The 27,932-nt window shown below is 54.1% G+C and overlaps 1 protein-coding gene across 1 annotated transcript; it reads left to right on the top strand.

Moving 5' to 3' along the window:
* The first annotated feature begins 136 nt into the window (after nucleotides 1-136).
* LOC142906724 (protein BANP-like) lies at nucleotides 137-27,932 on the top strand. The gene is made up of 11 exons (XM_076055108.1): nucleotides 137-221; nucleotides 6,171-6,259; nucleotides 9,451-9,590; nucleotides 11,958-12,175; nucleotides 14,139-14,265; nucleotides 17,550-17,892; nucleotides 19,355-19,594; nucleotides 20,949-21,158; nucleotides 22,850-22,950; nucleotides 23,687-23,731; nucleotides 27,338-27,932. The coding sequence occupies exons 2-11, from the start codon at nucleotides 6,205-6,207 to the stop codon at nucleotides 27,872-27,874; spliced, it is 2,016 nt and encodes a 671-aa protein (XP_075911223.1). The 5' UTR covers nucleotides 137-221; nucleotides 6,171-6,204; the 3' UTR covers nucleotides 27,875-27,932.

The following is a 27,932-nucleotide window of genomic DNA, read 5'->3' as shown; positions in this document are numbered from 1 at the left end:
GGGCGGGGTTCCGGGGGATTGCGGGATGAGGGGCGGGCTCGTGGGGGGTGATGGGGCGGGGGTTCCGTTGGATTTAACGTGACGAGGGGGGCGGAGTTCCGGGGGATTGTGTATGAGGGGCGGGGCTCCGTGGGAATAGAGGGGCGGGGCTCGGGGCGCTGCAGAGACTCTCGCGAGGAGACGGCGGCCATCACCGCTCCCGTTCCGCCGCGAGACTTGAGGTGACCCCTCCCGCCAAAAGCCGCCTTCAGTCGCCTCACTCACGACTACACCCTCATTCTCAACTCATTACCTCTCATTCACTCTCATTCTCAACTCATTCTTAACTCATTCTCTCTCATTCTTAACTCATTCTCTCGCATTCTTAACTCATTCTCTCATTCTCAACGCATTCTCTCATTCTCAACGCATTCTCTCGCATACTCAACTCATTCTCTCGCATTCACAACTCATTCTCTCATTCTCAATTCATTCTCTCTCATTCTCAACTCATTCTCAATTAATTCTCAAATCATTTTCTCATTCTCAACTCATTTTCTCATTCTCAACTCATTCCCTCATTCTCTCATTCTCAACTAATTCCCTCATTCTCAACTCATTCTCAACTCATTCCCTCATTCTCTCATTCTCAACTAATTCCCTCATTCTCAACTCATTCTCTCGCCTCGCTCTTCTCAATATCTCGTCTCCCCACCATCTCCCCCTCTCCCCACCATCTCCCCATCATCCCCACCATCTCCCCACCATCTCCCCCTCTCCCCACCATCTCCCCCTCTCCCCACCATCTCCCCATCATCCCCACCATCTCCCCACCATCTCCCCTCCATCTCTCCTCCAGCTCCCCCTCTCCCCACCATCTCCACCTCTCCCCACCATCTCCCCACCATCTCCACCTCTCCCCACCATCTCCCCACCGTCTCCCCCTCTCCCCACCATTTCCCCACCATCTCCCCCTCTCCCCACCATCTCCCCACCATCTCCCCCTCTCCCCACCATCTCCCCACCATCTCCCCATCATCTCCCCTCCATCTCCCCCTCTCCCCACCATCTCCCCACCATCTCCCCCTCTCCCCACCATCTCCCCACCATCTCCCCACCATCCCCACCATCTCCCCCTCTCCCCTCCATCTCCCCTCCATCTCTCCCCACCATCTCCATTCCATCTCCCCTCCATCTCTCCCCTCCATCTCCCCACCATCTCCCCCTCTCCCCACCATCTCCCCACCGTCTCCCCCTCTCCCCTCCATCTCCCCTCCATCTCTCCCCACCATCTCCCCTCCATCTCCCCCTCTCGCCTCCATCTCCCCACCATCTCCCCACCATCTTCCCTCCATCTCCCCACCATCTCCCCTCCCATCTCCCCATCATCTCCCCTCCATCTCCCCCTCTCCCCTCCATCTCTCCCCACCATCTCCCCACCATCTCCATTCCATCTCCCCTCCATCTCCCCCTCTCCCCTCCATCTCCCCTCCATCTCCCCACCGTCTCCCCACCGTCTTCCCACTATCTCCCCCTCTCCCCACCATCTCCCCACCATCTCCCCTCCATCTCCCCCTCTCCCCTCCATCTCTCCCCACCATCTCCCCACCATCTCCCCACCATCTCCCCCTCTCCCCACCGTCTCCCCACCATCTCCCCCTCTCCCCATCATCTCCTCCTCTCCCCTCCATCTCCCCTCCATCTCCCCCTCTCCCCTCCATCTCCCCACCATCTCCCCTCCATCTCCCCCTCTCCCCTCCATCTCCCCTCCATCTCTCCCCACCATCTCCCCACCATCTCCCCTCCATCTTCCCCTCTCCCCTCCATCTCCCCACCATCTCCCCTCCATCTCCCCCTCTCCCCTCCATCTCCCCACCATCTCCCCTCCATCTTACCCTCTCCCCTCCATCTCTCCCCACCATCTCCCCACCATCTCCATTCCATCTCCCCTCCATCTCCCCCTCTCCCCTCCATCTCTCCCCACCATCTCCCCACCATCTCGTTTCCATCTCCCCTCCATCTCCCCCTCTCCCCTCCATCTCCCCTCCATCTCTCCCCACCATCTCCCCTCCATCTCCCCCTCTCCCCACCATCTCCATGCCATCTCCCCTCCATCTCCCCCTCTCCCCTCCATCTCTCCCCACCATCTCCCCACCATCTCCCCCTCTCCCCTCCATCTCCCCTCCATCTCTCCCCACCATCTCCCCTCCATCTCCCCCTCTCCCCACCATCTCCCCACCATCTCCACTCCATCTCCCCACCATCTCCATTCCATCTCCCCTCCATCTTCCCCTCTCCACTCCATCTCCCCACCATCTCCATTCCATCTCCCCTCCATCTCCCCCTCTCCACTCCATCTCCCCGTGGCCTCTCCCCTCAACATGAGTTGTATCTGGTGCGGTGGTTTGTGTTGTCAACATCGCCACTGGAGGTGTGGGGGGAGAGACAAAGACGGCCGGGCGTGGTGGTGCTGGTCACCCCCCACCCCCCCCCCCTCCCCTGTGTGTGGGAGGGATGGAGGGGGGGGGTCGGAGTTGAGGTGCACGTGGCCTGGCACACACAGACACACAGACACACACAGACACAGAGACACACACAGACACACACAGACACACACAGACACACAGAGACACACACAGACACACACAGACACACAGACACACACAGACACACAGAGACACACACAGACACACAGAGACACACACAGACACACACAGAGACACACAGACACAGAGACACACAGACACACACACACAGACACACACAGACACACACAGACACACACAGAGACACACAGACAGACACACACAGACACACACAGACACACAGAGACACATACAGACACACACAGACACAGAGACACACAGAGACCCCCACAGACCCACAGACAGACACAGACCCACAGAGACACACAGAGACCCCCACAGACCCACAGACACACAGACACACACAGACACACACACAGACACACACAGAGACACACACAGACACACAGAGACACACACAGACACACAGACACACACAGAGACACACAGAGATACACAGACCCACAGAGACACACAGACACACACAGACACACACAGAGACACACACAGACCCCCACAGACACACACAGACACACAGACCCTCAGAGACACACAGAGACCCCCACAGACCCACAGACACAGAGATACACAGACCCACAGAGACACAAACAGACACGGAGACACACAGAGACACACACAGACACACAGAGACACACACAGACACACACAGAGACACACAGACACACACACACAGACACACACAGACCCCCACAGACACACAGAGACACACAGACACACACAGACACACAGAGACACACAGAGACACACACAGACGCACACAGAGACACAGAGACACACACAGGCACACAGAGACAGAGACACACAGAGACACACAGAGACCCCCACAGAGACACACACAGACACACAGACCCACAGAGACACACACAGACACACAAACACGCAGAGACACACAGACACACAGAGACACACAGACACAGAGACACAGACCCACAGAGACACACACAGACACACAGAGACACACAGACACACACAGACACACAGAGACACACACAGACACACAGAGACACACACAGACACACAGACCCACAGAGACACACAGACTCACAGAGACACACACAGACACACAAACACGCAGTGACACAGACACACACACAGAGACCCACAGAGATACACAGAGACACACAGAGACACACAGACACACAGAGACACACAGACCCACAGAGACACACACAGAGACACAAACACGCAGTGACACAGACACACAGAGACACACAGACCCCCACACAGACCTCCACAGAGACACACACAGACACACAAACACGCAGAGACACAGACACACCCACAGAGACACACAGAAACACATAGACACACAGACACACACACACAGACACGCAGAGACAGACACAGACACACACAGACCCACAGAGACACACACATACCCACAGACACAGATAGACACATAGACCCATAGAGATACATAGAGACCCATAGATATCCACAGAGACACAGACCCAAGGACTAAACTAAACACTAATCAATGTTCATGTTACCTGTTGTAAGTCGCTAATGAGCTGCTGTGTAGCGCTTTGTTCAGAAGCGATCTGGCCAGGACAAATGGATATCAGCTCAACCAACTGGCTGATATCATCATCATCGTGGATATTTATGGCAGCAGCCATTAACATCTCCTAGCCACCGTGATGATGAGAGAGAGACACAGACTCCACATAGACCTCCTGTAGACCAGGCGAGGTAGTCAACATCTCATAGCCACCGTGATGATGATGAGAGAGACGCAGACTCCACATAGACCTGTATACCAGGCGAGGTAGTCAACATCTCCTAGCCACCGTGATGATGAGAGAGAGACGCAGACTCCACATAGACCTCCTGTAGACCACGCGAGGTAGTTAACATCTCATAGCCACCGTGATGATGAGAGAGAGACGCAGACTCCAAATACACAGCAACCTGGCATCGTCAGGGTCGGGATCGAACCCACGACCTCCTGCAGACCAGGCGAGGTAGTCAACATCTCCCAGCCACCGTGATGATGATGATGATAGAGACGCAGACTCCACATAGACAGCAGCAGGTGTCAGGGGTCAGAATGGAACCCACGACCTCCTGCCTACCAGGCGACGTAGTCAACATCTCCCAGCCACCGTGATGATGATGATGAGAGACGCAGACTCCACATACACCTCCTGTATACCAGGCGAGGTAGTCAACATCTCCTAGCCACCGTGATGATGATGAGAGAGAGATGCAGACTCCACATAGACCTCCTGTACACCAGGCGAGGTAGTCAACATCTCATAGCCACCGTGATGATGACGATGAGAGAGAGAGACGCAGACTCCACATAGACCTCCTGTATACCAAGCGAGGTAGTCAACACCTAGCCACTGTGATGATGAGAGAGAGACGCAGACTCCACATAGACCTGTAGACCAGGCGAGGTAGTCAACATCTCATAGCCACCGTGATGATGATGATGAGAGAGACACAGACTCCACATAGACCTCCTGCATACCAGGCGAGGTAGTCAACATCTTCCAGCCACCGTGATGATGATGATGAGAGAGACACAGACTCCACATAGACCTCCTGTAGACCAGGCGAGGTAGTCAACATCTCATAGCCACCGTGATGATGATGATGAGAGAGACACAGACTCCACATAGACCTCCTGTGTACCAGGCGAGGTAGTCAACATCTAGCCACCGTGATGATGATGATGAGAGAGAGAGAGACGCAGACTCCACATAGTCCTCCTGTAGACCAGGCGAGGTAGTCAACATCTCATAGCCACTGTGATGATGAGAGAGAGAGACGCAGACTCCACATAGACCTCCTGTATACCAGGCGAGGTAGTCAACATCTCCTAGCCACCGTGATGATGATGATGACAGAGAGACACAGACTCCACATAGACCTCCTGTAGACCAGGCGAGGTAGTCAACATCTCCTAGCCACCGTGATGATGATGAGAGAGACGCAGACTCCACATAGACCTCCTGCCTACCAGGCGAGGTAGTCAACATCTCCCAGCCACCGTGATGATGAGAGAGAGAGAGAGAGACTGCACATAGACCTCCTGTAGCCCGGGCGAGGTAGTCAACATCTCATAGCCACCGTGATGATGATGATGAGAGAGAGAGACGCAGACTCCACATAGACCTCCTGTAGACCAGGCGAGGTAGTCAACATCTCATAGCCACCGTGATGATGAGAGAGAGAGAGACGCAGACTCCAAATACCCAGCAACCTGCCATCGTCAGGGTCACGGGATCGAACCCACGACCTCCTGTAAACCAGGCGAGGTAGTCAACATCTCATAGCCACCGTGATGATGATGAGAGAGAGAGACGCAGACTCCACATAGACCTCCTGTAGACCAGGCGAGGTAGTCAACACCTAGCCACCATGATGATGATGAGAGAGATGCAGACTCCACATAGACCTCCTGTGTACCAGGCGAGGTAGTCAACACCTCCTAGCCACCGTGATGATGATGAGAGAGACGCAGACTCCACATAGACCTCCTGCCTACCAGGCGAGGTAGTCAACATCTCCCAGCCACCGTGGCCACACAGGAGTAGTAGGCTATCTCTGTCTCCGCTGTCTGCGTGCGAGTCGCAGCCGTTGAGGGCGGTGGGTGCTGGCGGAGGAGAAGATGATGGAGGACGTGATCAACATGGCCGTGTCCGGCATCAACACGGGACACAGCGGTGTGTGACTGTGTGTGTGTGACTGTGTGTGTGTGACTGTGTGACTGTGTGTGTGACTATGTGACTGTGTGTGTGACTGTGTGTGTGTGACTGTGTGGCTGTGTGTGTGACTGTGTGACTGTGTGTGTGACTGTGTGTGTGTGACTGTGTGTGTGTGAGACTGTGTGACTGTGTGTGTGTGTGACTGTGTGACTGTGTGTGTGTGACTGTGTGTGTGTGACTGTGTGTGTGTGTGACTGTGTGGCTGTGTGTGTGACTGTGTGACTGTGTGTGTGACTGTGTGTGTGTGTGACTGTGTGTGTGTGAGACTGTGTGACTGTGTGTGTGTGTGACTGTGTGACTGTGTGTGTGTGACTGTGTGTGTGTGACTGTGTGTGTGTGTGACTGTGTGTGTGTGTGACTGTGTGTGTGTGTGACTGTGTGTGTGTGTGACTGTGTGTGTGTGACTGTGTGTGTGTAACTGTGTGTGTGTAACTGTGTGTGTGACTGTGTGACTGTGTGTGTGTGTGACTGTGTGTGACTGTGTGTGTAACTGTGTGTGTGACTGTGTGTGTGTGTGTAACTGTGTGTGTGTGACTGTGTGTGTGACTGTGTGTGCGTGTGACTGTGTGTGCGTGTGACTGTGTGTGTGTGACTGTGTGTGTGACTATTGCTCAACCACGTTATGTATGCCGATGATTTGGTAATAGCTGCTCATTCAGAGGGGTTGGAGACACTGCTGCTGAGACTGGAGCATGCCACTAAGAGGTGGGGCCTTACCATCAGCCCCACCAAAACTAAGCACCTGCCTGGGTATTTTGAACCATCGGACACTCCACCCCCACAACTCCCAATCGGTGATGGGGCAGTTGTGGAGAGAGTGGAGAGTTTCCCATACCTGGGCAGTGTGCTTATGACCGACTCCAGTTTAACAGCAGAGGTCTCACTCCGAATCAGTCGAGCGGCAATATCTTGTCATCGGTTGCGTAACGCTGTGTGGAAGCTACCTGGTCTGTCGCTCCGCACTAAGCTTCAGGTCTTCTCGGCCACGGTCATTCCCTCCCTTCTCTACGCTTGCGAAACGTGGACCCCCTTAATGGAGCATCTTCGCCGGTTGGAAACATTTAGGCTGGCCTGCCTACGATCCATCCTGGGTTTAACCAGGCTGGATTGTGTGAGGAGCTCACAAATCCTTGAAAGATCTGGGCAAGGTCCCATCGGTGAGCTCCGGCAGACAAGGCTGCGTTGGCTGGGTCATGTAGCCCGCATGCCCAGCCACCGCATGCCGAAACAGCTTCTGTTCGGCTGGATCGAGGGGGCTAAACGGGCACGGCACGGGCTAGAGAAGAGATGGAGTGATGTGGTACAGGAGGACGTGGAGCTGAGTGGACTTGCCGATGACCGGTACCAGCGGTGTCAAGATCGGCCTCTGTGGAGGAGGCTCGTGAAGGACGCTGCTATTGGGCAGTTGGAGGCAGTCGCCCTCCAACAACAACGGAGGGCGGAGGAGCGACGCTCACAACAACGAGCGGAGCGCCGGGTGGTTAAAGCACAGCAGGTTGGCACAGTAGGGGGCACAGGTGGTGCATCAGCCAGTCATCTTAGTCAGTCGACCCGTGGCACCTGGGTCTGCCCCGTGACCTCCTGCCCGCGGGCGTTCGACACTTCACGTGGCCTCGAGGTGCACCTAGCCTGGCACAAGCGTCGTGGTGACGTCACCGCCACTTAGTGGCGAATGGCGGTTGTTGTGTTGTTGTTGTGTGTGTGTGTGACTATGTGTGTGTGACTATGTGTGTGTGACTGTGTGTGTGTGACTGTGACTGGAGCGATAGTGTAGCGGTTAGCGCTACGCTGCACTATGAACCTGGCGACCCGGGTTCGATTCCCGCTCACGGCCAACACCAGTGACGATTATCTGAACCGGTCCCGGGCCTCTCCTAGGTCGACTCAGCCTCAAATGAGTACCTGGTGCGGTGTGTAAACATCGCCACTAGGGAGACAAAGGCGGTCGGGCGTGGTGCTGTCCACCCACCCCCTCGTGTACCGTTCCGGCCTTCATAGGTGCTCGCTAACAGCACTTGCCCCTACAGTCTGTTACGGCTATATGGGGGATCATTGTCTTTGTGTGACTGTGTATGTGTGTGACTGTGTGTGTGTGACTGTGTGTGTGTGTGTGACTGTGTGTGTGTTTGACTGTGTGTGACTATGTGTGTGACTGTGTATGTGTGTGACTGTGTGTGTGTGTGACTATATGCGTGTGACTGTCCGGCATAAAAACAACCCCCTAACTAATTCTAGATTTGAAGCTTTTTTTGACTGCAAGGATTCATACTCTTCGTTTAGTTTTTTTCGGCAAAGTCGCGTAGGGTAAAAAAAAATGAAAACAACTCAATTAAATCACGACGTTTCGGAGGCAACGCAAGCTTCCTTCCTCAGGTTGTGAAAAGGGCACAACAAAATAACTGTGGAGAGAGCTGTTTGTGGTGATAGACTGTTATCTAGGGTAAGAGGAGGGGGAGGAGGCAGGGTGGGAATGAACATGAAGAACATCGGAGCCACGGAATGGGGGGGGAGACGCGGGGCGGGGGAGAGTAGCGGATGAGGTTTAATATGGTCAAGCACATCTTTCCAATGATTGCTCAATTTGAATCCATCTTCTCGGTTGAAGTTATGTCTACGTTTGTAAATTCACCATGGGTGTTGTTGTGTGTGACTGTGTGTGACTGTGTGTGTGACTGTGTGTGACTGTGTGTGTGACTGTGTGTGTGTGTCTCTCTCCGTGTGTGTGATTGTGTGTGTGTGTGACTGTGTGTGTGACTGTGTGCGTGTGTGTCTCTCTCCGTGTGTGTGACTGTGTGTGTGACTGTGTGTGTGTGTGTGACTGTGTGAGTGTGTGACTGTGTATGAATGTGTGACTGTGTGTGTGTGACTGTGTGTGACTGTGTGTATGACTGTGTGTGTGTGACTGTGTGTGACTGTGTATGAATGTGTGACTGTGTGTGTGTGACTGTGTGTGACCGTGTGTATGACTGTGTGTGTGTGACTGTGTGTGTGTGTGACTGTGTGTGTGTGTGTGACTGTGTGTGCGTGTGACTGTGTGTGTGTGTGTGACTGTGTGTGTGTGTGACTGTGTGTGTGTGACTGTGTGTGTGTGTGACTGTGTGTGTGTGACTGTGTGCGTGTGTGTCTCTCTCCGTGTGTGTCGCGACCAGCGGAGGAGCTGGTAGCGCCCCACAGCGACGGTAACGCCGTCACAGCGATGGCGGCGCCGGCGGAGCCGCCGCCCAAGCGCCCGCGCCTCCAAATCTTCGCCGGCCCCGGCGGAGAGGTCACGGACGACGCCAGCCTCAGGGTCAGAACCATCACACAGCAGAGACCCATAGACTCATCATAGAGACCCATAGACTCATCATAGAGACCCATAGACTCATCATAGAGACCCATAGACTCATCACACAGAGAGACCCATAGACTCATCACACAGCAGAGAGCCATAGACTCATCATACAGCAGAGACCCATAGACTCATCACACAGCAGAGAGCCATAGACTCATCATAGAGACCCATAGACTCATCATAGAGACCCATAGACTCATCATAGAGACCCATAGACTCATCACACAGCAGAGACCCATAGACTCATCATAGAGACCCATAGACTCATCATAGAGACCCATAGACTCATCACTCAGCAGAGAGCCATAGACTCATCATAGAGACCCATAGACTCATCACACAGCAGAGACCCATAGACTCATCATAGAGACCCATAGACTCATCATAGAGACCCATAGACTCATCACACAGAGAGACCCATAGACTCATCACTCAGCAGAGAGCCATAGACTCATCACACAGCAGAGAGCCATAGACTCATCATACAGCAGAGACCCATAGACTCATCACACAGCAGAGACCAATAGACTCATCACACAGCAGAGAGCCATAGACTCATCACACAGCAGAGAGCCATAGACTCATCATAGAGACCCATAGACTCATCATAGAGACCCATAGACTCATCACACAGCAGAGACCCATAGACTCATCATAGAGACCCATAGACTCATCATAGAGACCCATAGACTCATCATAGAGACCCATAGACTCATCACACAGCAGAGACCCATAGACTCATCATAGAGACCCATAGACTCATCATAGAGACCCATAGACTCATCACTCAGCAGAGAGCCATAGACTCATCATAGAGACCCATAGACTCATCACACAGCAGAGACCCATAGACTCATCATAGAGACCCATAGACTCATCATAGAGACCCATAGACTCATCACACAGAGAGACCCATAGACTCATCACTCAGCAGAGAGCCATAGACTCATCACACAGCAGAGAGCCATAGACTCATCATACAGCAGAGACCCATAGACTCATCACACAGCAGAGACCAATAGACTCATCACACAGCAGAGAGCCATAGACTCATCACACAGCAGAGACCCATAGACTCATCACACAGCAGAGAGCCATAGACTCATCATAGAGACCCATAGACTCATCATAGAGACCCATAAACTCATCACACAGCAGAGACCCACAGACTCATCACACAGCAGAGAGCCACAGACTCATCACACAGCAGAGACCCATAGACTCCTCACACAGCAGAGAGCCATAGACTCATCACACAGCAGAGACCCATAGTCTCACCACACAGCAGAGACCCACAGACTCATCACACAGCAGAGACCCATAGACTCATCACACAGCAGAGACCCATAGACTCATCACACAGCAGAGACCCATAGACTCATCACACAGCAGAGACCCACAGACTCATCACACAGCAGAGACCCACAGACTCATCACACAGCAGAGACCCATAGACTCATCACACAGCAGAGCCCCATAGACTCATCACACAGCAGAGCCCCATAGACTCATCACACAGCAGAGAGCCATAGACTCATCACACAGCAGAGACCCATAGACTCATAACACAGCAGAGACTCATAGACTCATCGCACAGCAGAGACCCAAAGACTCATCGCACAGCAGAGACCCATAGACTCATCACACAGCAGAGAGCCATAGACTCATCATAGAGACCCATAGACTCATCATAGAGACCCATAAACTCATCACACAGCAGAGACCCATAGACTCATCACACAGCAGAGACCCATAGACTCATCACACAGCAGAGACCCATAGACTCATCACACAGCAGAGACCCATAGACTCATCACACAGCAGAGACCCATAGACTCATCACACAGCAGAGACCCATAGACTCATCACACAGCAGAGACCCATAGACTCATCACACAGCAGAGACCCATAGACTCATCACACAGCAGAGACCCACAGACTCATCACACAGCAGAGACCCATAGACTCATCACACAGCAGAGACCCATAGACTCATCACACAGCAGAGACCCATAGACTCATCACACAGCAGAGACCCATAGACTCATCACACAGTAGAGACCCATAGACTCATCACACAGCAGAGACCCATAGACTCATCACACAGCAGAGACCCATAGACTCATCACACAGCAGAGACCCAAAGACTCATCGCACAGCAGAGAGCCATAGACTCCTCACACAGCAGAGACCCATAGACTCATCATAGAGACCCATAGACTCATCACACAGCAGAGACCCATAGACTCATCACACAGCAGAGACCCATAGACTCAGCCTGCTGTCTGTCTGCCCCCCCCCCCCCCGTCTCGTCTCGTGCAGGCCCTGCTGGTGGGTCTCCACGAGGCGGTGTGTGTCCGGCTGGAGGCCGTGGAGACGCGCCTCCTGGCCCTGGAGTCTCGCTGCGGCCACGTGGAGGAGAAGCTGAGCCTCGTGCTGCTGGGCAGGGCCACCACCGGCAGTGTGGTCGGGGCACCCACCGTGTCGATGCAGGCCGGCTCGCCCTGGGGCGTCACGCACTCGTCCATGAAAGTTCGCAGGTCGGCGTTGGGCGCGGTGGGGAGAGGGGGAGAGAGACGTAGACTCATCATAGAGACCCACAGACTGATCATAGAGACCCATAGACTCATCATAGAGACCCACAGACTCATCACACAGCAGAGACGCACAGACTCATCACACACAGAGACCCATAGACTCATCATAGAGACCCATAGACTCATCATAGAGACCCATAGACTCATCACACAGCAGAGACCCATAGACTCATCATAGAGACCCACAGACTCATCACACAGCAGAGACGCACAGACTCATCACACACAGAGACCCCATAGACTCATCACACACAGAGACCCATAGACTCATCATAGAAACCCATAGACTCATCATAGAGACCCATAGACTCATCACACAGCAGAGACCCATAGACTCATCACACAGCAGAGACCCACAGACTCATCATAGAGACCCATAGACTCATCACATAGCAGAGACCCACAGACCCATCATAGAGACCCATAGACTCATCACACAGCAGAGACCCATAGACTCATCACACAGCAGAGACCCATAGACTCATCACACAGCAGAGACCCATAGACTCATCACACAGCAGAGACCCATAGACTCATCATAGAGACCCACAGACTCATCACACAGCAGAGACCCATAGACTCATCACACACAGAGACCCATAGACTCATCACACAGCAGAGAGCCATAGACTCATCACACAGCAGAGACCCATAGACTCATCACACAACAGAGACCCATAGACTCATCACACAACAGAGACCCATAGACTCATCACACAACAGAGACCCATAGACTCATCACACAACAGAGACCCATAGACTCATCATAGAGACCCACAGACTGATCACACAGCAGAGACCCATAGACTCATCACACAACAGAGACCCATAGACCCATCATAGAGACCCACAGACTCATCACACAGCAGAGACCCATAGACTCATCACACAGCAGAGACCCATAGACTCATCACACAGCAGAGACCCATAGACTCATCACACAGCAGAGACCCATAGACTCATCAACACAGCAGAGACCCATAGACTCATCACACAGCAGAGACCCATAGACTCATCACACAGCAGAGACCCACAGACTCTTCACACAGCAGAGACCCATAGACGCATCATAGAGACCCACAGACTCATCACACAGCAGAGACCCATAGACTCATCACACAGCAGAGACCCATAGACTCATCACACACAGAGACCCATCGACTCATCACACAGCAGAGACCCATAGACTCATCACACAGCAGAGACCCATAGACTCATCACACAGCAGAGACCCATAGACTCATCATAGAGACCCACAGACTCATCACACAGCAGAGACCCATAGACTCATCACACAGCAGAGACCCATAGACTCATCACACAGCAGAGAGCCATAGACTCATCACACAGCAGAGACCCATAGACTCATCACACAACAGAGACCCATAGACTCATCACACAACAGAGACCCATAGACTCATCACACAACAACAGAGACCCATAGACTCATCATAGAGACCCACAGACTGATCACACAGCAGAGACCCATAGACTCATCACACAACAGAGACCCATAGACCCATCATAGAGACCCACAGACTCATAGCGCGGCAGAGACCCATAGACTCATCACACAGCAGAGAGCCATAGACTCATCACACAGCAGAGAGCCATAGACTCATCACACAGCAGAGACCCATAGACTCATCACACAGCAGAGACCCATAGACTCATCACACAGCAGAGAGCCATAGACTCATCACACAGCAGAGAGCCATAGACTCATCACACAGCAGAGACCCATAGACTCATCACACAGCAGAGACCCATAGACTCATCACACAGCAAGAGACCCATAGACTCATCACACATCCGAGAGCTGTAGACTCATCATAGAGACCCACAGACTCGGTCTGATTTCTGCATCCCCCCCCCCGCCCGCTCCCCCCCTCCTCCCCACCGCCAGCGCTGTGCCAGGCCGGCGCCACGCTCCGGTCTTGGTGAAGGTGCCGGAGCCGTCGGCGGCGGCGGTGACGGCGGCGGCCGTGGCCACGATGGCGGAGGCAGTGGTGGCGTCGGTGGAGGTGGAGGAGGCGGGAGGGGGTGGGCCGCCTTCAGGTACATTTGCCGGTTCTTTGCCAGGTGCATTTGCCGGTTCTTTGCCAGGTTACATTTGCTGCTTCTTTGCCAGGTACATTTGCTGGTTCTTCGCCAGGTACATTTGCTGGTTCTTTGTCAGGTTACATTTGCTGGTTCTTTGCCAGGTTACATTTGCTGGTTCTTTGCCAGGTGCATTTGCTGATTCTTTGCCAGGTTACATCTGCTGGTTCTTTGCCAGGTTACATTTGCTGATTCTTTGCCAGGTTACATTTGCTGATTCTTTGCCAGGTGCATTTGCCGGTTCTTTGCCAGGTACATTTGCTGATTCTTTGCCAGGTTACATTTGCTGCTTCTTTGCCAGGTACATTTGCTGCTTCTTTGCCAGGTACATTTGCTGGTTCTTTGCCAGGTTACATTTGCTGGTTCTTTGCCAGGTGCATTTGCTGGTTCTTTGCCAGGTTACATTTGCTGGTTCTTTGCCAGGTGCATCTGCTTGTTCTTTGCCAGGTACATTTGCTGGTTCTTTGCCAGGTACATTTGCTGGTTCTTTTGCCAGGTACATTTGCTGGGTCTTTGCCAGGTGCATTTGCTGGTTCTTCGCCAGGTGCATTTGCTGGTTCTTTGCCAGGTGGATTTGCTGGTTCTTTGCCAGGTGCATCTGCTGGTTCTTTGCCAGGTACATTTGCTGGTTCTTTGCCAGGTACATTTGCTGGTTCTTTGCCAGGTACATTTGCTGGTTCTTTGCCAGGTACATTTGCCGGTTCTTTGCCAGGTGCATTTGCCGGTTCTTTGCCAGGTACATTTGCTGGTTCTTAGCCAGGTGCATCTGCTGGTTCTTTGCCAGGTACATTTGCTGGTTCTTTTGCCAGGTACATTTGCTGGGTCTTTGCCAGGTGCATTTGCTGGTTCTTTGCCAGGTACATTTTGCTGTTTCTGTGCCAGGTGCATTTGCTGGTTCTTTGCCAGGTGCATTTGCTGGTTCTTTGCCAGGTACATTTGCTGGTTCTTTGCCAGGTACATTTGCTGGTTCTTTGCCAGGTACATTTGCTGGTTCTTTGCCAGGTACATTTGCTGGTTCTTTGCCAGGTACATTTGCTGGTTCTTTGCCAGGTACATTTGCTGGTTCTTTGCCAGGTACATTTGCTGGTTCTTTGCCAGGTACATTTGCTGGTTCTTTGCCAGGTTACATTTGCTGGTTCTTTGCCAGGTGCATTTGCTGGTTCTTTGCCAAGTACATTTGCTGGTTCTTCGCCAGGTGCATTTGCTGGTTCTTTGCCAGGTGCATTTGCTGGTTCTTTGCCAAGTACATTTGCTGGTTCTTCGCCAGGTGCATTTGCTGGTTCTTTGCCAGGTGCATTTGCTGGTTCTTTGCCAGGTACATTTGCTGGTTCTTTGCCAGGTACATTTGCTGGTTCTTAGCCAGGTACATTTGCTGGTTCTTTGCCAGGTACATTTGCTGGTTCTTTGCCAAGTACATTTGCTGGTTCTTTTCCAGGTACATTTGCTGGTTCTTTGCCAGGTACATTTGCTGGTTCTTTGCCACGTACATTTGCTGGTTCTTTGCCAGGTACATTTGCTGGTTCTTTGCCACGTACATTTGCTGTTTTTTTGCCAGGTACATTTGCTGGTTCTTTGCCAGGTACATTTGCTGGTTCTTTGCCAGGTACATTTGCTGGCTCTTTGCCAGGTACATTTGCTGGTTCTTTGCCAGGTGCATTTGCTGGTTCTTTGCCAGGTACATTTGCTGGTTCTTTGCCAGGTACATTTGCTGGTTCTTCGCCAGGTGCATTTGCTGGTTCTTTGCCAGGTACATTTGCTGGTTCTTTGCCAGGTACATTTGCTGGTTCTTTGCCACGTACATTTGCTGGTTCTTTGCCAGGTACATTTGCTGGTTCTTTGCCAGGTACATTTGCTGGCTCTTTGCCAGGTACATTTGCTGGTTCTTTGCCAAGTACATTTGCTGGTTCTTCGCCAGGTGCATTTGCTGGTTCTTTGCCAGGTGCATTTGCTGGTTCTTTGCCAGGTACATTTGCTGGTTCTTTGCCAGGTACATTTGCTGGTTCTTAGCCAGGTACATTTGCTGGTTCTTTGCCAGGTACATTTGCTGGTTCTTTGCCAAGTACATTTGCTGGTTCTTTGCCAGGTACATTTGCTGGTTCTTTGCCAGGTACATTTGCTGGTTCTTTGCCAGGTACATTTGCTGGTTCTTTGCCAGGTACATTTGCTGGTTCTTTGCCACGTACATTTGCTGGTTCTTTGCCACGTACATTTGCTGGTTCTTTGCCAGGTACATTTGCTGGTTCTTTGCCAGGTACATTTGCTGGCTCTTTGCCAGGTACATTTGCTGGTTCTTCGCCAGGTGCATTTGCTGGTTCTTTGCCAGGTACATTTGCTGGTTCTTTGCCAGGTACATTTGCTGGTTCTTCGCCAGGTGCATTTGCTGGTTCTTTGCCAGGTACATTTGCTGGTTCTTTGCCAGGTACATTTGCTGGTTCTTTGCCAGGTACATTTGCTGGTTCTTTGCCAGGTACATTTGCTGGTTCTTTGCCAGGTACATTTGCTGGTTCTTTGCCAGGTACATTTGCTGGTTCTTTGCCACGTACATTTGCTGGTTCTTTGCCACGTACATTTGCTGGCTCTTTGCCAGGTACATTTGCTGGTTCTTTGTCAGGTACATTTGCTGGTTCTTTGTCAGGTACATTTGCTGACATGTGCGTGTGTGTGTACGTGCGTGTGTGTACGTGCGTGTGTGTACGTGCGTGTGTGTACGTGCGTGTGTGTACGTGCGTGTACGTGCGTGCGTGTACGTGCGTGCGTGTGCGTGCGTGTACGTGCGTGTGTGTACGTGCGTGTGTGTACGTGCGTGTGTGTACGTGTGTGTGCGTGTGTGTGTGTACGTGTGTGTGTACGTGCGTGCGTGTACGTGCGTGTGTGCGTGTGTACGTGTGTGTGAATGCGTGGGGAGTGGTAGTGTATCGGTTAGGGCATTGCACTACAAACCCGGCGACCCGGGTTCGATTCCCGCTCACGGCCAACACTACCGGTGACGATTATCTAAACCGGTCCCGGGCCTCCCCTAGGTCGACACAGCCTCAAATGAGTACCTGGTGCGGTGTGTAGTAAACATCGCCACTGGGGAGACAAAGGCGGCCGGGCGTGGTGCTGGCCACCCACCCCCTCGTGTGCCGTGCCGGCCTTCATAGGTGCTCGCTAACAGCACTTGCCCCTACAGCCCTGCTAGAGGCTACACGGGGGACCTTTGTCTGTGTGTCTATAGGGCACTGCTGCTGCTACTAACAGCACTTGCCCCTACAGCCCTGCTAGAGGCTACACGGGTCACCTTTGCCTTCGTGTGACCGCGTGTGTTTACGCTTGCGCACAGGAAGAGGTGGAGGATGAGGAGGAGCAGGAGGAGGATGAGGAGGAGCAGGAGGAGGATGAGGAGGAGGAGGTGGAGGGGAGGGGGGGCGGTGGCGGCCCCGACGCGCTGCGCTCGCCCTCCGGCAGCCAATCAGGAGACGCCGCCACGGGGGGGGGCGGCCGGGGAGTTGTGGGGGGCGGCGGTGGCAGCGGTGGGAACTTCCACCCCAGCGTGACGCTCATCACGCTCAACAGCGAGGGTGAGGCGCTCACCCAGTCACTCACCCAGTCACTCACCCAGTCACTCACCCAGTCACTCACCCAGTCACTCACCCAGTCACACACTCACCCAGTCACACACTCACCCAGTCACTCACCCAGTCACACACTCACCCAGTCACACACTCACCCAGTCACACACTCACCCAGTCACTCACCCAGTCACTCACCCAGTCACTCACGCAGTCACTCACCCAGTCACTCACGCAGTCACTCACCCAGTCACTCAGTCACTCACCCAGTCACTCACTCACTCACTCACCCAGTCACTCACCCAGTCACACACTCACCCAGTCACACACTCACCCAGTCACTCACCCAGTCACTCACCCAGTCACACACTCACCCAGTCACACACTCACCCAGTCACACACTCACCCAGTCACTCACCCAGTCACTCACCCAGTCACTCACCCAGTCACTCACGCAGTCACTCACCCAGTCACTCAGTCACTCACCCAGTCACTCACTCACTCACTCACCCAGTCACTCACCCAGTCACACACTCACCCAGTCACTCACTCACTCACCCAGTCACTCACTCACCCAGTCACTCAGTCACTCACCCAGTCACTCACTCACTCACCCAGTCACTCACCCAGTCACACACTCACCCAGTCACTCACTCACTCACTCACCCAGTCACTCACTCACCCAGTCACTCACTCACTCACCCAGTCACTCACTCACCCAGTCACTCACTCACCCACTCACTCACCCAGTCACTCACCCAGTCACTCACTCACTCACCCAGTCACTCAGTCACTCACCCAGTTACTCACTCACCCAGTCACTCAGTCACTCACTCACTCACCCAGTCACTCACCCAGTCACACACTCACCCAGTCACTCACTCACCCAGTCACTCACTCACCCAGTCACTCACTCACTCACCCACTCACCCAGTCACTCACTCACCCAGTCACTCTCCCAGTCACTCACCCAGTCACTCAGTCACTCACCCACTCACCCACTCACCCACCACTCACCCACTCACTCACCCACTCACTCACTCACTCACCCACTCACCCACCCACTCACTCACTCACCCACTCACTCACTCACCCACCCACTGACTCACCCACCTACTCACTCACCCACTCACCCACTCACTCACCCACCCACTCACTCACCCACTCACCCACCCACTCACTCACTCACTCACCCACCCACTCACTCACCCATCCACTCACTCACTCACCCACTCACCCACCCACTCACCCACCCACTCACCCACTCACTCACTCACCCACTCACTCACCCACTCACTCACCCACTCACTCACCCACTCACTCACTCACCCACTCACTCACCCACTCACTCACCCACCCACTCACCCACTCACTCACTCACCCACCCACTCACCCACCCACTCACCCCACCCCACCCCACCACCCACCCCACCTCACCCCACCCCACCCCACCACCCACCCCACCCCTCAGAGGATTTCCCTGACGGCACGTGGCTGGGCGACGAGTCGAACGCCGAGCTGCGCGTGCGCTGCCCCATGACCCCGGGCGACCTGCTGCACGTGACCGCCGCGTGTCCCACGCCCGAGAAGATGGCGCTCACCCTGCTGGACCACCTCTTCCATCGCGAGGTGCAGGCCAACAGCAACCTGTCTGGCCTCGGGCGTCACGGCAAGAAGCAGCTCGACCCGCTCATGGTCTACGGCATCCGCTGTGAGTTGGTGTGGTGGTGTGGTGTGGTGGTGGTGGTGGTGTGGTGGTGTGGTGTGGTGGTGGTGGTGTGGTGTGGTGGTGGTGGGTGCGGGGGGAGGGTGTGAGTTGGTGTGGTGGTGGTGGTGTGGTGGTGTGGTGGTGTGGTGGTGGTGGTGTGGTGGTGGTGGTGTGGTGTGGTGGTGGTGGGTGCGGGGGGAGGGTGTGAGGTGGTGGTGGTGGTGGTGGTGTGGTGGTGGTGTGGTGGTGGTGTGATGTGGTGGTGTGGTGGTGGTGGTGGTGTGGTGGTGGTGTGGTGGTGGTGTGGTGGTGGGTGCGGGGGGAGGGTGTGAGGTGGTGGTGGTGGTGGGTGAGTAGGGAGTGAGTATCGTGGGTAGGGGGTGAGTAGGGTGGGTGGAGTGGGTTGGTGGTGGGGTAGGTGGTGGTGGTGGTGTGGTGGTGGTGGTGGTGTGGTGGTGGTGTGGGTGCGGGGGGAGGGTGTGGGGTGGTGGTGGTGGTGGGTGGGTGGGTAGGGGGTGAGTGGGGTGGGTGGGTTGGGGGTGAGTGGGGTGGGTGGGTAGGGGGTGAGTGGGGTGGGTAGGGAGTGAGTGGGGTGGGTGGGTTGGGGGTGAGTGGGGTGGGTGGGTAGGGAGTGAGTATCGTGGGTAGGGAGTGAGTGGGGTGGGTGGAGTTGGTTTGAGGGGATGGTGGTGGTGGTGGTGGGTGGGTGGGTAGGGGGTGAGTGGGGTGGGTGGGTAGGGAGTGAGTGGGGTGGGTGGAGTGGGTTTGATGGGATGGTGGTGGTGGGTGGGTGGGTAGGGAGTGAGTGGGGTGGGTGGAGTGGGTTGGGGGTGGGTTAGGTGGTGGTGGGTGGGGTGGGTGCAGAGTGGGTGGGTGGGGAGGGACAGGTGGGTGGTGGGGGGGGGGTGATGGTGGGGGGGGGTAGTTAGTGGGGGTGTCCCATTCCATGCTGACAAATGGTAACCTCCCTCTCTCCTCCACCACCACCACCACCTGCACCACCACCACCTGCACCACCACCACCACCTGCACCACCACCACCTGCACCACCACCACCTGCACCACCACCACCACGATAACCACAACAACCACCACCACCACCTGCACCACCACCACCTGCACCACCACCACCTGCACCACCACGATAACCACAACAACCACCACCACCACCTGCACCACCACCACCACCTGCACCACCACCACCTGCACCACCACGATAACCACAACAACCACCACCTGCACCACCACCACCTGCACCACCACCACCACCACCTGCACCACCACCTGCACCACCACGATAACCACAATAACCACCACCACCACGACCACCACGACCACCACGCCGACCGTGACACAGGCCACCTCTTCCACAAGTTCGGCATTGCCGAGTGCGACTGGTACCGCATCAAGCAGAGCATCGACTCCAAGTGCCGCACCGCATGGCGGCGAAAGCAGCGTGGTCAGAGCCTCGCCGTTAAGGGATTCTCACGACGCAGCACAGCCGCCGCTGACGCAGCAGCAGCAGCAGGCGGCGGCGGAGGTGGCGGAGGTGGCGGTGATGGTGGAGGTGAGGGTGGTGGTGGTGTTGGTGGTGGTGGTGGTGAGGGTGGTGGTGGTGTTGGTGGTGAGGGTGGTGGTGGTAGTGGCGGTGGTGGTGGTAGTGGCGGTGATGGTGGTGGTGGTGGCGGTGATGGTGGTGGTGGTGAGGGTGGTGGTGGTGGTGGTGGTAGTGGCGGTGATGGTGGTGGTGGTGGTGGTGGCGGTGTTGGTGGTGAGAGTGGTGGTGGTGGAGGTGAGGGTGGTGGTGGTGATGGTGAGGGTGGTGTTGGTGGTGAGGGTGGTGGTGGTGGTGGTGGTGGCGGTGATGGTGGAGGTGAGGGTGGTGGCGATGGTGGTGGTGATGGTGGAGGTGGTTGTGGTGGTGGTGGTGGTGGTGGTGGCGGTGATGGTGGAGGTGAGGGTGGTGGTGGAGGTGGTGGTGGTGGCGGCGGTGATGGTGGAGGTGATGGTGGTGGTGGTGGTGGTGATGGTGGTGGTGGAGGCGGTGATGGTGGTGAGGGTGGTGGTGGTGGTGGTGGTGAGGGTGGTGGTGGTGGTGGAGGTGAGGTTGGTGGTGGTGATGGTGGAGGTGAGGGTGGTTGTGGCGGTGGTGGTGGTGGTGATGGTAGAGGTAAGGGTGGAGGTGAGGGTGGTGGTGGTGCGGTAGTGGTGGTGGCGGAGGTGGTGGTGGCAGTATTGGTGCGGTGGTGGTGGTGGTGGGTGGGTAGGGAGTGAGTGGGGTGGGTGGAGCGGGTTGGTGGTGGGGTAGGTGGTGGTGGGTGGGGTGTGGGGTGGGTGCAGAGTGGGAGGGTGGGTGGGTGGGTGGGGAGGGACAGTTGGGTGGGGGGGGTGATGGTGGTGGTAGTGGTGGTGGTGGGGGTGGCGGTAGTGGTGGTGGTGGCGGAGGAGGTGAGGGTGGTGGTGGTGGTGGGTGTGGCAGTAGTGGTGGTGGTGGGTGTGACAGTAGTGGTGGTGGTAGTGGTGTTGGTGCTGGTGGTGGTGGTGAGGGTGGTGGTGGGGGTGGTGGCGGAGGTGGTGGTGGTGGTGGGGGTGGCGGCGGCGGAGGAGGTGTGTGTGGATGTGGTGGTGGTAGTGATGGTGATTATGTCGGTGATGGTGGTGATGTCGGTAATGGTGATGATGATGGTGCTGCTGATGATGCGGCTGGCAGTGATGATGTGGGTGGTGATGGTGATAATGATGTGGGTGATGCTGATGCTGATGCTGCCGATGATGTGTGGTGACGGCGGTGATGGCGATGATGTGTGGTGATGACAATGATGGCGGTGATGGCGATGATGGCGGTGATGTGTGGTGATGGCGGTGATGACGGTGATGGCGATGATGGCGATGATGTGTGATGATGGCGGTGATGGCGGTGATGTGTGGTGATGGCGGTGATGTGTGGTGATGGCGGTGATGTGTGGTGATGGTGGTGATGTGTGGTGATGGTGGTGATGTGTGGTGATGGCGGTGATGGTGGTGATGGCGATGATGGCGGTGATGGCGGTGATGGCGGTGATGTGTGGTGATGGCGGTGATGGCAGTGATGGCGGTGATGTGTGGTGATGGCGGTGATGGCGATGATGGCGGTGATGGCGGTGATGGCGGTGATGTGTGGTGATGGCGGTGATGGCAGTGATGGCGGTGATGGCCTTCGGAAGAGACCCATACCGCCCTCGACCTGACTGTGACCCCCTTCCATCCGCGCTTTGTCAGGCGTCTGCAGGGAGGGGACGCAGCTGCATAGCTACACGCTGGCCAGCGGGCAGCAGGTCCACATCCAGCACGTCGGGGAGGATGGGCAGATCATACCCACGGTGGGTGGGTGGATGGGTGGGTGGGTGAGTGGGTGGGTGGGTGAGTGGGTGGGTGAGTGGGTGGGTGGGTGAGTGGGTTGGTCGGTCGGTGGGTGGGTCGGTGGGTGGATGGGTGGGTGGGTGAATGGGTGGGTGGGTGAGTGGGTGGGTGGGTGAGTGGGTGGGTGGGTGAGTGGGTTGGTCGGTGGGTGGGTCGGTGGGTGGGTGAGTGAGTGAGTGGGTGGGTGAGTGGGTGGGTGGGTGAGTGGGTGGGTGAGTGGGTGCGTGGGTGAGTGAGTCGGTGGGTGAGTGAGTCGGTGGGTGAGTGGGTGGGTGGGTGAGTGGGTGGGTGGGTGAGTGGGCGGGTGGGCGGGCGGGTGGGCGGGCGGGTGGATGAGCGGGCGGATGAGTGGGTGGGTGGGTGGGCGGGTGAGTGGGCGGGTGAGCGGGTGAGTGGGTGGGTGAGTGAGTGAGTGGGTGGGTGTGTGGGCGAGTGGGTGGGTGAGTGGGCGAGTGGGTGAGTGGGCGGGTGAGTGAGTGAGTGGGTGGGTGAGTGGGCTGGTGGGTGGGTGAGTGGGTGAGTGAGTGGATGGGTGGGTGAGTGAGTGGGTGGGTGAGTGAGTGAGTGGGTGAGTGAGTGGGTGAGTGGGTGAGTGAGTGGGTGGGTGAGTGAGTGAGTGGGTGGGTGGGTGAGTGGGTGGGTGGGTGGGTGAGTTGGCGAGTGCCCTCTGTGACCCCTCACTGCGTCTCTCCCCAGGGCAATCTCCAGATCCATCAGGTGCATGTCAGCCAGGACGGGGAGGTGAGTCGCTCACCTCACGTACTGTACCGTCTGTACCATACCATCTATACCTTACCATCTATACCTTACCATCTATACCTTGCCATTTATACCATACCATATATACCTTACCATCTATACCTTACCATCTATACCTTACAATCTATACCTTACCATCTATACCTTGCCATTTATACCTTACCATCTATACCTTACCATCTATACCTTACCATCTATACCATACCATATATACCTTACCATCTATACCTTACCATCTATACCTTACCATCTATACCTTACCATCTATACCTTACCATCTATACCTTACCATCTATACCTTACCATCTATACCTTACCATCTATACCTTACCATCTATACCTTACCATCTATATCATACCATCTATACCTTACCATCTATACCTTACCATCTATACCTTACCATCTACACCTTACCATCTATACCATACCATCTACACCTTACCATCTATACCTTACCATCTATACCTTACCATCTATACCATACCATCTATACCTTACCATCTACACCTTACCATCTATACCTTACAATCTATACATTACCATCTATGCCTTACCATCTGTACCTTACCATCTATACCTTAACATCTATACCATACCATCTATACCTTACCATCTACACCTTACCATCTATACCTTACCATCTATACCATACCATCTACACCTTACCATCTACACCTTACCATCTACACCTTACCATCTACACCTTACCATCTACACCTTACCATCTACACCTTACCATCTACACCTTACCATCTACACCATACCATCTATACCTTACCATCTACACCATACCATCTATACCTTACCATCTACACCATACCATCTATACCTTACCATCTATACCTTACCATCTATACCGTACCATCTCTACCCTACCGTACCGTCTGTACCGTACCGTCTATACCAGGGGTGGGCAATTTTTTTGACTCGGGGGGCCACAATGGGTTCTAAAATTTGACAGAGGGGCCTGGCCAGGAACAGATGGATGGAGTGTTTGTATGAACTGATTGTAAATGACGTGAAAAAATCGTTACATGAAAGGATTTGGCCTTTAACAGGTAGCAAAGCATTTATTTGCAAGGCAAAATAACAAAATTGCACGAACATGAACAGTACAAAAGCATTTGATTTAAAGCTTTCGTGATTGCAGTAATTCATATTCTTAGTTCTTTCGGTAAAGTCACGTTGAAGGGAAACAACAAAATCATAAAATATATATAAAACAATAAAAAAATTCTCACGACGTTTCGACCATAACACAAACGGTCGTCTTCAGGTGTGTCGGCCTGCATTAATTAATTTATTTGTAAACGGTGTATGTACCCAATTTATTTATTTATAACTTAAATAAATACACCGTTTACAAATAAATACATTTATGCAAACCAACACACCTGAAGACGACCGTTTGTGTTATGGTCGAAACGTCGTGAGAATTGTTATTATATATATTTTATTATTTTGTTGTTTCCCTTCAACGTGACTTTACCGAAAGAACTAAGAATAAGTACAAAAGCATGTCGTAACTACCGGTCAAAGTGCGCCATCTAATGGGGAAATGGGGGCATTACAGGAGAAAGGTAAAATTTAATTTAATAATAATATTACCTGGACAAGTTCGGCGGGCCGGATTATAAAGCCCAACGGGCTGTGCTTTGCCCGTGTCTGGTCTATACCGTACCGTCTGTACCGTACCGTACCGTCTGTACCGTACCATCTATACCGTACCGTCTATACCTTACCGTACCGTCTGTACCGTACCGTACCGTCTGTACCGTACTGTTTGTACAGTACCATCTGTACCTTACCGTACCGTCTGTACCGTACCGTCTGTACCGTACTGTTTGTACTGTACCATCTATACCGTACCGTCTGTACCGTACCGTACCGTCTGTACCGTACTGTTTGTACAGTACCATCTATACCTTACCGTACCGTCTGTACTGTACCGTACCGTCTGTACCGTACTGTTTGTACTGTACCATCTATACCTTACCGTACCATCTGTACCGTACCGTACTGTCTGTACCGTATTATTTGTACCGTACCATCTATACCTTACCGTACCGTCTGTACTGTACTGTCTGTTCCGTACCGTACCGTCTGTACCGTACCGTCTGTACCGTACTGTTTGTACTGTACCATTTATACCTTACCATACCGTCTGTACCGTACTGTACTGTCTGTACCGTACCGTACCTTCTGTACTGTACCGTTTGTACCGTACCGTCTGTACCGTACCATCTATACCGTACCGTCTGTACCGTACCGTACCGTCTGTACCGTACCATCTATACCGTACTGTCTATACCTTTCCGTACCGTCTGTACCGTACCGTACCGTCTGTACCGTACTGTTTGTACAGTACCATCTGTACCTTACCGTACCGTCTGTACCGTACCGTCTGTACCGTACTGTTTGTACTGTACCATCTATACCGTACCGTCTGTACCGTACCGTACCGTCTGTACCGTACTGTTTGTACAGTACCATCTATATCTTACCGTACCGTCTGTACTGTACCGTACCGTCTGTACCGTACTGTTTGTACTGTACCATCTATACCTTACCGTACCATCTGTACCGTACCGTACTGTCTGTACCGTATTATTTGTACCGTACCATCTATACCTTACCGTACCGTCTGTACCGTACTGTACTGTCTGTTCCGTACCGTACCGTCTGTACCGTACCGTCTGTACCGTACTGTTTGTACTGTACCATCTATACCTTACCATACCGTCTGTACCGTACTGTACTGTCTGTACCGTACCGTACCTTCTGTACTGTACCGTTTGTACCGTACCGTCTGTACCGTACCATCTATACCGTACCGTCTGTACCGTACTGTACCGTCTGTACCGTACCGTCTATACCGTATCATCTATACCTTACCGCACTGTCTGTACCGTACCGTCTATACCGTACCATCTTTACCTAACTGTACCGTCTGTACCGTACCGTCTATACCGTACCATCTTTACCTTACTGTACCGTCTGTACCGTACTGTACTGTCTGTACCGTACCGTACCTTCTGTACCGTACCGTTTGTACCATACCGTCTGTACCGTACCGTCTGTACCGTACCGTCTATACCGTACCATACCGTCTGTACCGTACCGTACCGTCTGTACCGTACTGTTTGTACAGTACCGTCTGTACCGTACCGTACCGTCTGTACCGTACCGTCTGTACCGTACCGTCTGTATCGTACTGTTTGTACTGTACCATCTATACCTTACCGCACTGTCTCTACCGTACCGTCTATACCGTACCATCTTTACCTTACTGTACCGTCTGTACCGTACCGTCTATACCATGCCGTCTATACCTTACCATACCCTCTGTACTGTACCGTTTGTACCGTACCGTCTGTACCGTACCGTCTGTACCGTACCGTCTATACCGTACCATCTATACCTTACCGCACTGTTTGTACCGTACCGTTTGTACCGTACCGTCTATACCATGCCGTCTATACCTTACCATACCCTCTGTACTGTACCGTTTGTACCGTACCGTCTGTACCGTACCGTCTGTACCGTACCTTCTGTACCGTACCTCTCCCCCCCCCCCCTCCCGGCAGCTGATCGCGGTGACGGCTGGCGATGCCAGCAGCTCTGCCGGTGACGTCAGCACCACGACGCTGCCGGCCGGCTCCATCCAGGTGCAGTACGTGCAGCTGGCGCCTGCCGGCGGCGGCGGCGGCGGTAGCGGCGGCGGCGGCGGCGATGACGTCCGAGACGGAGGCCACGACGGAGGAGCGGTGACCACGGTGAGTGACCGGGGAGGAGATGGCAACCACAACCCCCCCCCCCCCGCTCCTTCTTATACACTCACTCAGTCACACAGTCACTCAGTCAGTCACTCACTCAGTCACACAGTCACTCACTCAGTCACTCACTCAGTCACACACTCAGTCACACAGTCACTCACTCAGTCACACAGTCACACACTCACTCACTCAGCCACTCACTCACTCAGCCACTCACTCACTCAGCCACTCACTCAGTCACTCACTCACTCAGCCACTCACTCAGTCACACAGTCACTCACTCAGTCACTCACTCAGTCACACAGTCACTCACTCACACACACAGTCACTCAGTCACACAGCCACTAACTCACACAGACAGTCACTCACTCACACAGCCACTCACTCACTCAGCCACTCACTCAGT

This window comes from Petromyzon marinus, chromosome 69, assembly GCF_048934315.1.
Source record: "Petromyzon marinus isolate PM22_M1 ecotype Great Lakes invasive population chromosome 69, UKy_Petmar_22M1.pri1.0, whole genome shotgun sequence".
Taxonomy (NCBI): Eukaryota; Metazoa; Chordata; class Hyperoartia; order Petromyzontiformes; family Petromyzontidae; genus Petromyzon; species Petromyzon marinus.
Note: the sequence above shows the minus strand (reverse complement) of the source record. Positions and strands in the feature narration are given on the sequence as shown.